Source organism: Erythrolamprus reginae, chromosome 1, assembly GCF_031021105.1.
Source record: "Erythrolamprus reginae isolate rEryReg1 chromosome 1, rEryReg1.hap1, whole genome shotgun sequence".
NCBI lineage: Eukaryota > Metazoa > Chordata > Lepidosauria > Squamata > Dipsadidae > Erythrolamprus > Erythrolamprus reginae.
The window spans coordinates 403,624,708-403,636,800 of record NC_091950.1 but is presented as its reverse complement, the minus strand read 5'-3'; the positions used below and the strand labels follow the sequence as shown (position 1 = coordinate 403,636,800).

At 42.1% G+C, this 12,093-nt stretch overlaps 1 protein-coding gene across 1 annotated transcript in view; it reads left to right on the top strand.

Moving 5' to 3' along the window:
* Positions 1–10,994, top strand: part of MYL10 (myosin light chain 10) — a 66,767-nt gene extending 55,773 nt beyond the window's left edge. Inside the window, exons 6-7 of the mRNA XM_070742454.1 lie at positions 6,647–6,695; positions 10,795–10,994. Of these exons, the coding sequence (XP_070598555.1) occupies positions 6,647–6,695; positions 10,795–10,893 (148 nt within the window). The 3' untranslated portion in view covers positions 10,894–10,994. The remainder of the gene's footprint in view (positions 1–6,646; positions 6,696–10,794) is intronic.
* The last annotated feature ends 1,099 nt before the right edge of the window (positions 10,995–12,093 follow it).

Here is a 12,093-nt window from a genome sequence, read left to right as displayed (position 1 = left end):
CTAGATAAGGAGGCTCTAGCGTTAGTGGCCGGGGTGAAGAAGTTTCATAATTATCTCTTTGGCAGGAGTTTTGAATTGGTTACCGACCACAAGCCTTTACTAGGCCTCTTAGCCCCCAACAAACCAACTCCCCCATTTATGTCTCCAAGATTAATCAGGTGGGCCTTGTTCCTCTCAGGATACCAGTACGAGCTCATTCACAAAGGGGGTAAAACCATCAACCACGCAGATGGTCTCAGTAGGTGCCCAATGGCAGAGTTAGTAGAGGACCCTGCCCCATCTGCTGATGTTTTAATGATAGAGCTCGAAGATAACCCACTAACAACAGCAAGGGAGGTGGCTGCACACACGCAGCAAGACCCAATTTTGAAAAAGGTGATAAACTGTGTACTTAAGGGGTGGCAGAATGACTCTGTAGAATCTGATTTAAGTGATTTTAAAACCAAAAGATTGGAATTGTCATATGTTAAAGGTTGCCTGTTGTGGGGTGATCAGGTAATCATTCCTGAGAGTCTAAAGACCAAAGTACTCACAATGTTACATGTGGGCCATCCTGGTATTGTCAGGATGAAGGGCCTAGCTAGGGGGCACTTATGGTGGCCAGGTCTGGATACTGATATTGAAAAGTGGGTAGCCAAGTGTGATCCATGCCAAGAGTCTCGGCCTAACCCCCCCCCCCCAAAACAACTCCAGCAGAGTGGGAACAACCTGCAGGGCCTTGGTCCAGGGTCCATATTGATTTTGCAGGGCCAGTGGGGTCACAATATTTCTTAATAGTGGTAGATGCATTTTCCAAGTGGGTGGAAATCATTGCAATGAATAATATAACCACGAGTGCCACAATTAAGGTTCTGCGCCATTTGTTTGCCACCCATGGCTGTCCTGACATCTTAGTGTCAGACAATGGACCCCAATTGACAGCCAGGCAATTTGAATTATTTTTAGATAACTTGGGGGTCAGACATGCTCTCATCTCGCCTTACTCGCCCTGGGCTAATGGTTTGGCAGAACGATACGTTCGGGTGGCTAAAGAGGCATTGTGCAGGTCAGGCCCTGGAGATGTACAACAGCATCTGGACCAATTTTTGTTAACACAACATATTACACCAAATTCCCACACACACATAAGCCCTGCTGAAATACTAATGGGAAGGAAACTTAGGTCCCCACTGGATAGGTTACACCCAAGGTTTTGTACTCATAATCCTATGAATGTGAACTCTGAAAGACAATTGTATTTGGGTCAAAGTGTTTTTGCAAAGAATTTTGATGGGGGTTTGAATTGGATGAAGGGAATAATTGTACAACAAACTGCTCCTAAAACATACATTGTAAAATTGGATGATGGTCGAATGTGGAAGCGGCACATTGACCATGTACGAAAGCGCATTGAAACCTCCCCTGAACAAACCGCTAAAACAGACTCTCCCACTCTAATAGACTGTAACGCGCAACCCGCATTAATGGACATTCAAGTGGACTTATCCAGTCAGGAAGGGTCCTCCAGCGACGCCGAGCCGTCTTCATCCTCAGAGGTCGGTGTTGTGCCTGCCCAATCGACTCAGCGGGCCGGAGCTCAAACTAGGCCCCAGCCGCACTGGGGAAGTACAGGCGAACCGACCTCCACCGTTGGAAGCGAGGACTCAAATGAACTGCGCAGGTCGGAGCGAGCCCTGCAAAGACCGAGCAGATTGGAGGACTTCGTCACGTGGCTTTCTTGAGTGATGTATTCTGACTAAGGAGGGAGGGGTGTTGTATCCTTGTAAATAGTTTGTTCCTTTTGAAAACGCTGTCTGAGCTGGAAACAGGAAGTTGCTCCTGATTGGCTCAGACGCGGGCTGCTCTCTTTTGGCGGGAGCCGCAAATGTATAAAAAGAGCGGTTTCTCCCCAGGTAGAGCAGACGTGTTCCACTGATTGTCACTTCTCCTTTTAAGAGCTGAATAAAGGAACTGTCTTTACTTAGCCTGTCTCTGGACTCTTCAGATAGCCTAGAGAAAAGGAGGGCCAGAGAGGACATGATAGCAGTCTACAAGTATGCGAGGAGATGTCACAGAGAGGAGGGGATCACTTTATTCTCCAGGGTACCAGAGGGCCGGATGAGGAACAACGGCTGGAAGCTGACCAAGGAGAGATTCAACATGGAGATAAGGAGGAACTTCCTGACGGTCAGAGAGATCAACCAATGGAACAACCTACCAGAGGACGTTGTGAACTCCAACACTCTGGACATTTTTAAGAGAAGATTGAACTGCCACTTGACTGGTGTGCTATAGGGTTCCTGCTTAGGCAGGGGGTTGAACTTGATGGCCTTCATGGTCCCTTTCAACTCTAACAATAAACAACAATATTTCCTGTATTTTATCTCAGGATGGATATATGTTTATCCCAGGCATGTTTAAATTCAGTTACTGTGGATATGTCTGCTGGAAGTTTGTTCCAAGCATCTACGACTCTTTCATTAAAATAACATTTTCTCACGTTGCTTCTGATCTTTCCCCCAACTTACCTCAGATTGTGCCCCCTTGTTCTTGTGTTCACTTTCCTATTAAAAACACTTCCCTCCTGAATCTTATTATTTCAGGAGGGACTTCAGAGTGAAAGCCAGATTTTGAGGAAATTTTAATAAAATGAGGAGTGGAATACAAGAGGCTTCAATTTATGAGGCTCAGTTTAGGAGCCGTGGTGACGCAATGGTTAGAATGCAGTATTGCAGGGGAGCAGCGGTCCAATCTTGGCAACTTTAAGACTTGTGGACTTCAATCCCCAGAGTTCCTCATCTAACTTTGCTGGCTGAGGAATTCTGGGAGTTAAAGTCCACTAGTCTTAAAGTTGTCAAGGTTGGAGATCCCTGCTTTGGAACCTTTCTGGGCACATATCCAGCCATGAAATACCATGTTATTTGGCCCCATGAAATCCTTCTCAAAGCAGCATCCCAATTAATAAAACACAATTGTTTTCCATTTCTGCTTAAGTAGCCCTGTAGGATTTACCAATCCTGTTTTAATACTGGAGATCGTGTCATCTGGTGTGCCACATCAAGGCCACTGGACGGGCATTTGTTTATGAAAATCTTATGAAGACCTGTGATCTTGTTCTTGTTGGACATCTTTCCTTTTCATGCCCCTGGGGAAACGAATATGGAAAACAACTGCAGAAAGTTCTCTGTTTGGAAAATCTGCATTTTTTGTTTCTCTATAAAATAAATAATGGAAAATGTGCAGGGATTCCCACCCCCCCAGGCCTCTTTATATGTCAAGATGTGAAGTGCTTAGAATTGTATCTGAATTTGCATTTATTCATCCTTGCCTTGTCCTTTCCCATTCTATCTACCTCTTTCCTTGGAATATTTTTTCCTCGAAACTACTACTTGCTTGTAACTAAAAGAGGCAGTAACTTTCTGAAAAAGAAGTTGAACTAAAAATGTCTGTATCTGGTGGCATTTAAAGATTAACACATTGACTATTATTATTGTTGTTGTTGCTGCTGTTGTTGTCATTGTCATTGTCATTGTCATTGTTATTGTTAATTAGAGTTGGAAAGGACATTGTAAGTTATCTAATCAAACCCCCTCATTAAAGCAGAAGTCCCTACATCATTTCTCCCTTTGTAAGAGAGCCATTGTGGGGCTTCCTAGATTCGCCCACGTTTCTGCAACACTCCGTGGCCTGCATTGGCTGCCGATCAGTTTCCGGTCACAATTCAAAGTGTTGGTTATGATCTTTAAAGCCCTGCATGGCATTGGACCAGAGTACCTCCGGAACCGCTTGCTACCGCACAAATCCCAGCGACCGATAAGGTCCCACAGAGTTGGCCTTCTCTGGGTCCCGTCGACCAAACAATGTCGTTTGGCAGGTCCCAGGGGAAGAGCCTTCTCTGTGGCAGCCCCGGCCCTCTGGAATCAACTCCCCCCAGAGATTAGAACTGCCCCCACCCTCCTTGTCTTTCGTAAATTACTCAAGACCCATCAATACTGCCAGGCATGGGGGAGTTGAGACACCTTTCCCCCAGTGTTTTTTTTTAATATATTTATGTTTGGTTATGTATATGTTGTTTGCTTTTTTAAATATGATAGGGTTTTATGTGCTTTTTAATATTAGATTTGTTTTCGCTGGAATATTGTTTTTATTATTGTTGTGAGCCGCCCTGAGTCTTCGGAAAGGGGCGGCATACAAATCTAATAAATTGAATTGAATTGAATTGAAAGTCTCAAGTGTTGGATCTCCCATGACCTCCGCAGTCAAACCGTTCCACTGGCTGATCACTCTCACCATCAGAAAGTTCCTCCTTATTCTCAGGTTGAATCTTTCTTTGGTCAGCTTCCATCCATTATTCCTCAACTGACCTTCTGGTGTCTTGGAAAATAGTCAGACCCCTTCCTCTGTGGGGCAGACCCTCAAGTATTGGAACACTGCTATCATGTCTGCCCTGGTCCTTCTCTTTGCTAGACTGGCCATGCCCAGTTCCTGCAACTACTCTTCGTTTGTTTTAGTTTCCAGTTCCCATATCATCTTGGTTGTTCTCTTTTGTACTTTCTCTAGAGCAGTGGTTCTCAACCTTTCTAATGCTGCGACCAGTTAATACAGTTCCTCATGTTGTGGTGACCCCCAACCAAAAGTCTAGAGCCAATTCTCCCAACAGAGCTTTAAGCTGATTGGCAAGAAAGTCAGAGGGACACCCCCACAGTAAACGCCTGATTGGTTGGATTGTAAAATATGTTCCAAGGCGCCAAAGTAGAAGCTTTAGTTCCTAACACCATGGGAAATTTATCTTTTCCCCTGGTCTTAGGCGACCCCTGTGAAACGGTCCTTCGACCCCCAAAGGGGTCCCGACCCCCAGGTTGAGAATCACTGCTCTAGAGTTTCAATGTCTTTTTTCTAATGAGGTGACCCAAACTGGATGTAATATTCCAGGTGTGGTCTAACCAAGGCTTTATAGACTATGGAAAAGGAGAATTTTATGGACTCAATCTACTTCAGTGACTGGTGTATTTATTTGAGAATGGGACTATCAAGCCATTAGGAAGCAACAAACTAGATATTATTCTAGTTCAACATTTTTCAGCCTTGGGAACTTTAAGATGTGTGGACTGCATTGTCCTGCCCCATTCAGTATGGGGGAGAAAGAGGAAGAGGTATCTTATAGTATATAACACATGGAAAATAGTGAAAACAATTCCTTTTTTCATCTTTCAGTAATCATACCACACATATATACTGTACATAGGTAGTTCTCAGCTTACAGCAGTTTGTTTAGTTATAACACAGTGAAAAAAATGACTGATGACCATTTTTCACACAACTGTTAAAGCATCCCTGTAGCCATGAGATCAAAATTCAGGTGCAGTGTCCCTGGATCAGATGATGCCCCCACCACCTTCTGTCAAGCCCAGTCACTGGGGAAGTTAGATTCATATAACAACCATGTTACTAATTTAACAACCACAGTGAGTCACTTGACAACTGTGGCAAGAAAGGTCATAAAATGGGACCAAAGTCACTTACCAAAAGTTTTGCTTAGCAATATAAATTTTGAGCTCAATTGTGGTCATAAGCCAAGAACTACCTATACTATTTACCACTATCAATTTTCTTTTTTGTACTAGAAACAGCATTGCATTGATAAAGCAACTTGGCCAATCCCCTTTCTCTCTCTCTCTCTCTCTTTCTTTCTTTCTTTCTTTCTTTCTTTCTTTCTTTCTTTCTCTCTTTCTCTCTTTCTCTCTTTCTCTCTTTCTCTCTTTCTCTCTTCCTTCCTTCCTTCATTAATTAATTAATTTATTTATTGCATTATTGCAACATTGCAATAAATAAATAGTTTTATTATTATTATTATTATTATTATTATTATTATTATTATTATTATTTAGATTTGTATGCCGCCCCTCTCCGTAGACTCGGGGCGGCTCACAGCAATAATAAAAACAACGTACAACAAATCTAATATTTAAAAATATCTAAAAAACCCTTATTTAACAAACAAGGCATACACACAAACATACCATGCATAAACTATATAGGCCTGGGGGAGATGTGGTGGAAGGTCTTAAGCATAAAACGTATCAGGAAAAACTTAATGAACTCAATCTGTATAGTCTGGAGGACAGAAGGAAAAGGGGGGACATGATCGAAACATTTAAATATATTAAAGGGTTAAATAAGGTTCAGGAGGGAAGTGTTTTTAATAGGAAAGTGAACACAAGAACAAGGGGACACAATCTGAAGTTAGTTGGGGGAAAGATCAAAAGCAACATGAGAAAATATTATTTTACTGAAAGAGTAGTAGATCCTTGGAACAAACTTCCAGCAGACGTGGTAGATAAATCCACAGTAACTGAATTTAAACATGCCTGGGATAAACATATATCCATCCTAAGATAAAATACAGAAAATAGTATAAGGGCAGACTAGATGGACCATGAGGTCTTTTTCTGCCGTCAGACTTCTATGTTTCTATGTTTCTATGTCCCAATTCCCCCATGCCTGACGGCACAGGTGGGTTTTAAGGAGTTTACGAAAGGCAAGGCAATTGCATTTATATGCTGCTCAATCCAGAATGGACTCTGAGCGGCTAATCTTTGTGCTTTATTTTATTATTTTATTTTATTTTGCTTTCTTTTGTTTACTTGATGTATTTTATTTGATACAGTATGAAAGAAGTGCTCATGACGCAGGCAGACCGGTTCACTGAGGAAGAGGTAAGATTTTATGTGCATCCCACATCATTTTATTTAATTTTCATGGCAGGAAGTGCTGGGAAGGATTTTGTGGTCAAAACGTGATGTAAAGAATGTTAATATTTCCACAAGAATTTGGAGATTCTTGTGGAAAAAAGCTCTAAAAAGCTGTTACCTCTCCACTCCCTCCACCCCAAATTAGGACTCTAACAGGTCCAGATTGTGGTAAGAGGGATTGTTCTTATTTTCTCTACCACAGTCCCGTGGCTCCAGTGCAGATATGGGATTCAGCAGGTTCTAAGAGCCGGGGTGGCACAGTGGTTAGAGTGCAGGACTGCAGGCTACTTCAACTAGCTGTAGTTCAGCAGTTCAAATTTCACCACCGGCTCAAGGTTGACTCAGGCCTCCTGACTTCACGTGGAGTTAGAGAGTTCAGCCTGACACCTCCATTCTTCCAAGGTGGGTAAAATGAGGACCCAGATTATTGGGGGCAATATGCTGATTCTGTAAATCGCTTAGTGAGGGCTGTAAAAACTCGACTGCAGAAAATACGACTTTAGTAACTGAGTACAGTGTTCCCTTGACTTTCGCGGGGGATACATTCCAAGACCGCCCACGAAAGTCAAATTTCCACGAAGTAGAGATGCTACCTTTCTTTCCTTCCTTCCTCCACCTCCATCCTCCATTCCTGGTTTTACTTACCCCCAGAACCCACAGGGGCAACGGGGCAGCAAGCAGGGGGCTTTGCTGCACTCACTGCGGCGGGCAGCAGGAAGGCTCCAAGAATTAAAGGGGTGGGATCGGAAAGCTGGGGCACAAACGGAGCTTTTATTTAAAGAAGCAGAATGGCTGAGGGGGAGGGGGAGAGGAGAGTTAAAACGCACAGTATTGTACATCGGGCAGCCCCAGAAAGCCCCAGAAAAGCCTTGGTGTGCAAAGAAACCACGGAGTATTTTTTTAATAATATTTTTTTGAAAAACCGTGGTATAGACTTTTCATGAAGTTCGGACCCGCGAAAATCGAGGGAACACTGTAGTTGATGCATGGAACTCACTACCAGACTCTGTAGTATCTTCACCCAACTCTCAAAACTTTGCTCTTATACTATCCACTGTTGACCTCTTCCGATTCCTAAGAGGTCAGTAAGGGGTGTGCATAAATGCACCAGCATTCCTTCCGTCCCCTGTCCTAATGTTTCTTTTTTTACTAGTATCATGTATATGGATATTATATCTTTGTATACCAGCAATATGTACTTGACAGAACGAACAAATAAAATAAATAAATGCTATCGCTATTGTTCTAACCAGTTCTAGAGAACCGGTAGAGGAAATTTTGCGTAGTTTGGAGAACCAATAAATACCCGCTTTGAGTGGCTTCACTCCCCCATCTATTCTCTGCCTCCCAAGTTCCAGCTAATGGGGAAGAAATGGGGATTTTGCAGTAACCTTTCCCTGGAGTGGGGTGGGAATGGAGATTTCAGAGTATCCTTCCCCTGCCATACCCATCAAGCCACACCACACCCACCAAGCCATGCCCACAGAACCAATAGTAAAAAAAATATTAAATCCCACTGTGCTGTCCCCAGAGACAGAGATAGTTGGACTGTATTTAGGCATGTCTCTTTAAGATATTGCATTAGGGGAAATGTAGTGAAATTGCACTCTGGGTAATGTAGATCTACATGTGACCACATTTGTGTATTCCTATTGGCTCTGACTCGGGATGAGGGGTAATTGGAGAGAACATTCCAGAGGATCTTTGTCTTCACCCACTAAGCCAGCCAGCATGTTGATGCTACCCCTAGAGCCCACCCACCTCTGCTTCAGTGTCTATGCTGAACACTGCAAAAAGGACTCTGTTGATTTCAAGGGGGTGTACTTTACAATGAACACCACTTGTGTGTAATCCAACTGTGTCCTCCATAAGATTCCACTCTAGCATCTCCTCCATTCAGGAATGCTAACTAATTAAAGGGAGGGAGGGAGGGAAGGAGAGGATGAACTGGTCGGACGTATTCGTGATGTCAAAGCTCCGCCCATGGAATTCCCTATTGGGATTTCCCACCTCCTTTCCAGCTTCCAGATCAGCAGAAAACGCCACCACCGATCGCAGAAACGGCGCTCCCCTGAGCGCCGCCGCCCGGCTGTAACCTTCTGAAACAGCCAGGCGAAGCGCCATTTTGCGATTTTTTTCCTTTTTGCACGCATTAATTGCTTTTACATTGTTTCCTATGGGAAACAATGTTTCGTCTTACGAACTTTGCGCCTTATGAACCTACTTCTGGAACCAATTAAGTTCGTAAGATGAGGTATTACTGTATTTACATTTAAAAACAACATTGAAAATAGAAAACAGAATAGAGACAAAAAAGCACATCAAGAAACAAAACAAGAAAAAAAGTTATCTATTTTTATCTATACACGTTATATACATGTATGTATAACGGCAACAATTCACACAATTTTGACAAATGTGCCCCTTGCAATGGATGGTTTTTTTTGCTGGAAATGGCCTAACCTCCTAGTTTCTAGGAAAATGCATTGTAATTGTATCGGGTGAAGGTAGAACATTGCAACCAGCTATTTATTTATTTATTTATTATTTAGATTTGTATGCCGCCCCTCTCCGCAGACTCGGGGCGGCTCACAACAAAGTGAAACAATTTACAACAAATCTAAATTACAGTTTAAAAATATTTTAAAAACCCCATTTTCTAAACAAACATACATACAGACATACCATTCATAAATTGTATATGCCCGGGGAAGATGACTCAGTTCCCCCATGCCTGACGACAAAGGTGGGTCTTAAGGAGTTTACGAAAGGCAAGGAGAATAGGGGCAGTTCTAATCTCCGGGGGGAGTTGGTTCCAGAGTGTCTATAAAAGCGAGTCAATTAACAAACACTTGAAATGCGGTCATGAGATTGCGGCAGGGGTGAAATTCAACAGGTTTGGACAGGTTCTATAGAACCGGTGGTGACGATTATGCGCAGGTCAGAGAACCACTAAATCCCACCATTGACAGGCTCTGCCTCTCCCCTCCACTCACTCCTTTTCTCCTCCTTTTCAGGCTCATACACACAGAACAAACATGAGAAAGAGGCAAAAAGCAGCCAGGTTGAACACTAGAAGACTTGGCCGAAATTTTCTGTCGGTTCTGTGGGCGTGGCTTGGTGGGGTGGTGCTTGTTGAATATGTAAATATGCAAATTATAAAAGGGTAGCCAATGTTCAGATTTACATGTATTGTGTTGATTGGCTGTTCTGTTCAAGTGGGAAAATTATAACAATGTCAACTGAGCCTGTTGCTGGGGGAAGTTCATATAAATTCCTTGGAGTCTTTGGAGAGGGGCGGCATACAAATCTAAATAATAATAATAATAATAATAATAATAATAATAATAATAATAAACACTTAGGGATGCCGCACTTTCTCTCAGATTTTTCACGCCTTTTGTTGTTAGTATCCTAGAGTATTTTATTTTATTTTATTTATATTTTTTTAGTATTTAATTTATATTTTATTGCTTTTGCCAGCAATAAAACTGCTAATTCGATCAGTCTGTTTTGGGAAGCATTTATTACAGTACCGCCCCACCTTTCTGTAAGTGATGTCAGGGTGGCCACACCCAGTCAGTCACATGACACCCCAAAACCACACCCACCAAGCCATGCCCACAGAGCACACAAGCCAAGCCTTTTCCCAGTAGGGGAAAAATTTGAATGTCACCCCTGCTGTGGGTTGTTGTGTGTGCCACTGTCAATACTCCAAAATCGAGTCATAAGTTCCTTTGGAGTGAGGTCCATCATAACTTTGAATAGCCGCTAACCCTTTTCCATTCAAAGCAGAAGTCTAAAAAAATCAAAATAGCAGGCATGCTTTTTTTTTTGCAAAATCACATTTGACGATTTGTCTAATTCCACCTTCAACCGCCAGCAGTAAATTCTCGTCCAATAGTTTTGCCGTCAACACTTGATTCTTCCAAGTGTGAACAATGACTTGTGTCCCTAAGGACTAGAAACCTGGTTAGGATTTTGTTTTGTCTATGTGGGAACTGCAATTATTAACTTCTCCCCATATGTCCTTTCTAACTTTTGCTTTGTACATCTTCTTCAGGTGAAACAAACCTTCACTGCTTTTCCTCCAGATCCCTCCGGTTATCTTGACTACAAGAATCTTGTTTATGTTATTACCCATGGGGAAGAGAACGATTAACAAGATGTTGAACTGATCCATCAAGAAAACACAATTCACCCATGTTTCTTTGGTACTGACATATTGTTCAGTGGAAACCGGATTATAACATTATTGTAAATTACCTTGGGTTTTTTTATTAATATTTGATAAAACTACATATACTATTTTTTGTATGTTTCTCCCCCTATCTCCCTATTCTTCTTCCCCTATTTTCATTTTCTGCTGTTATTCTTGTCAGCAATATATAAATGGAATGTTCCTGATGAACTGGCTCTTTTATTACTTGCTGACACTTCTAATATTCACCAGATGCCTTTACTGGCCAGAATGGTGGTTCTTAACCTCTCCTATTTCCTTTATTAAACACTTGGGGCTGTCTTTTTTTTCCCTTACTGAGGAAAAAGCCTTTGTTAAACAGTCATGATTATATATAAATGTTTGACTGGGCTTAATCTGATCCAAGGCTAACCCCAAGGCCAGTTTTAAATTTGAAAGCCCAGCTGCAGAACCTGTAAATTGGAATAATATATATACGGTATATATATCTCACATGTTTTTTTGCTGAATTTGAAAATTAAGGGAGACTAGGATAGATCTATTTCAACCTTATTTTGGCCTCATCAGCTAGCCATACCCACTGGGACTTGAACCTGCAACCTTTGCCTTGTAAGGCAGAGAATTATCCTCTAGGCTACAGTATCCAATCCCTTCAGCTCTGCACCAGGGAAGGGTTACATATTTTTGTGTCGAATCACGCTGGTGTATTGAAGGAACATCACAGCTCCTTATTTGCCTCTCGGCCCAACCCAGGGCCATTTCCAAGGCAGTTAATTTTTATTGATAGCTGACAATTCTATATGTATGTGTCACATGATTTTTTTGCTGAATTTGAAAATTAAGGGAGACTAGGATAGATCTATTTTGGCCTTATTTTGGCCTCATCAGCTAGCCATACCCACTGGGACTTGAACCTGCAACCTTTGCCTTGTAAGGCAGAGAATTATCCTCTAGGCTACAGTATCCAATCCCTTCAGCTCTGCACCAGGGAAGAGTTACATATTTTTGTGTCGAATCACTCTGGTCTATTGAAGGAACATCACAGTTCCTTATTTGACTCTCGGCAAATATATATATATATATATATTCCACATGCATTTTTCCACATGTAATTTTACAATTACCTGTGAGGACTATAAAGAATCTTTAGAAACTACAGTG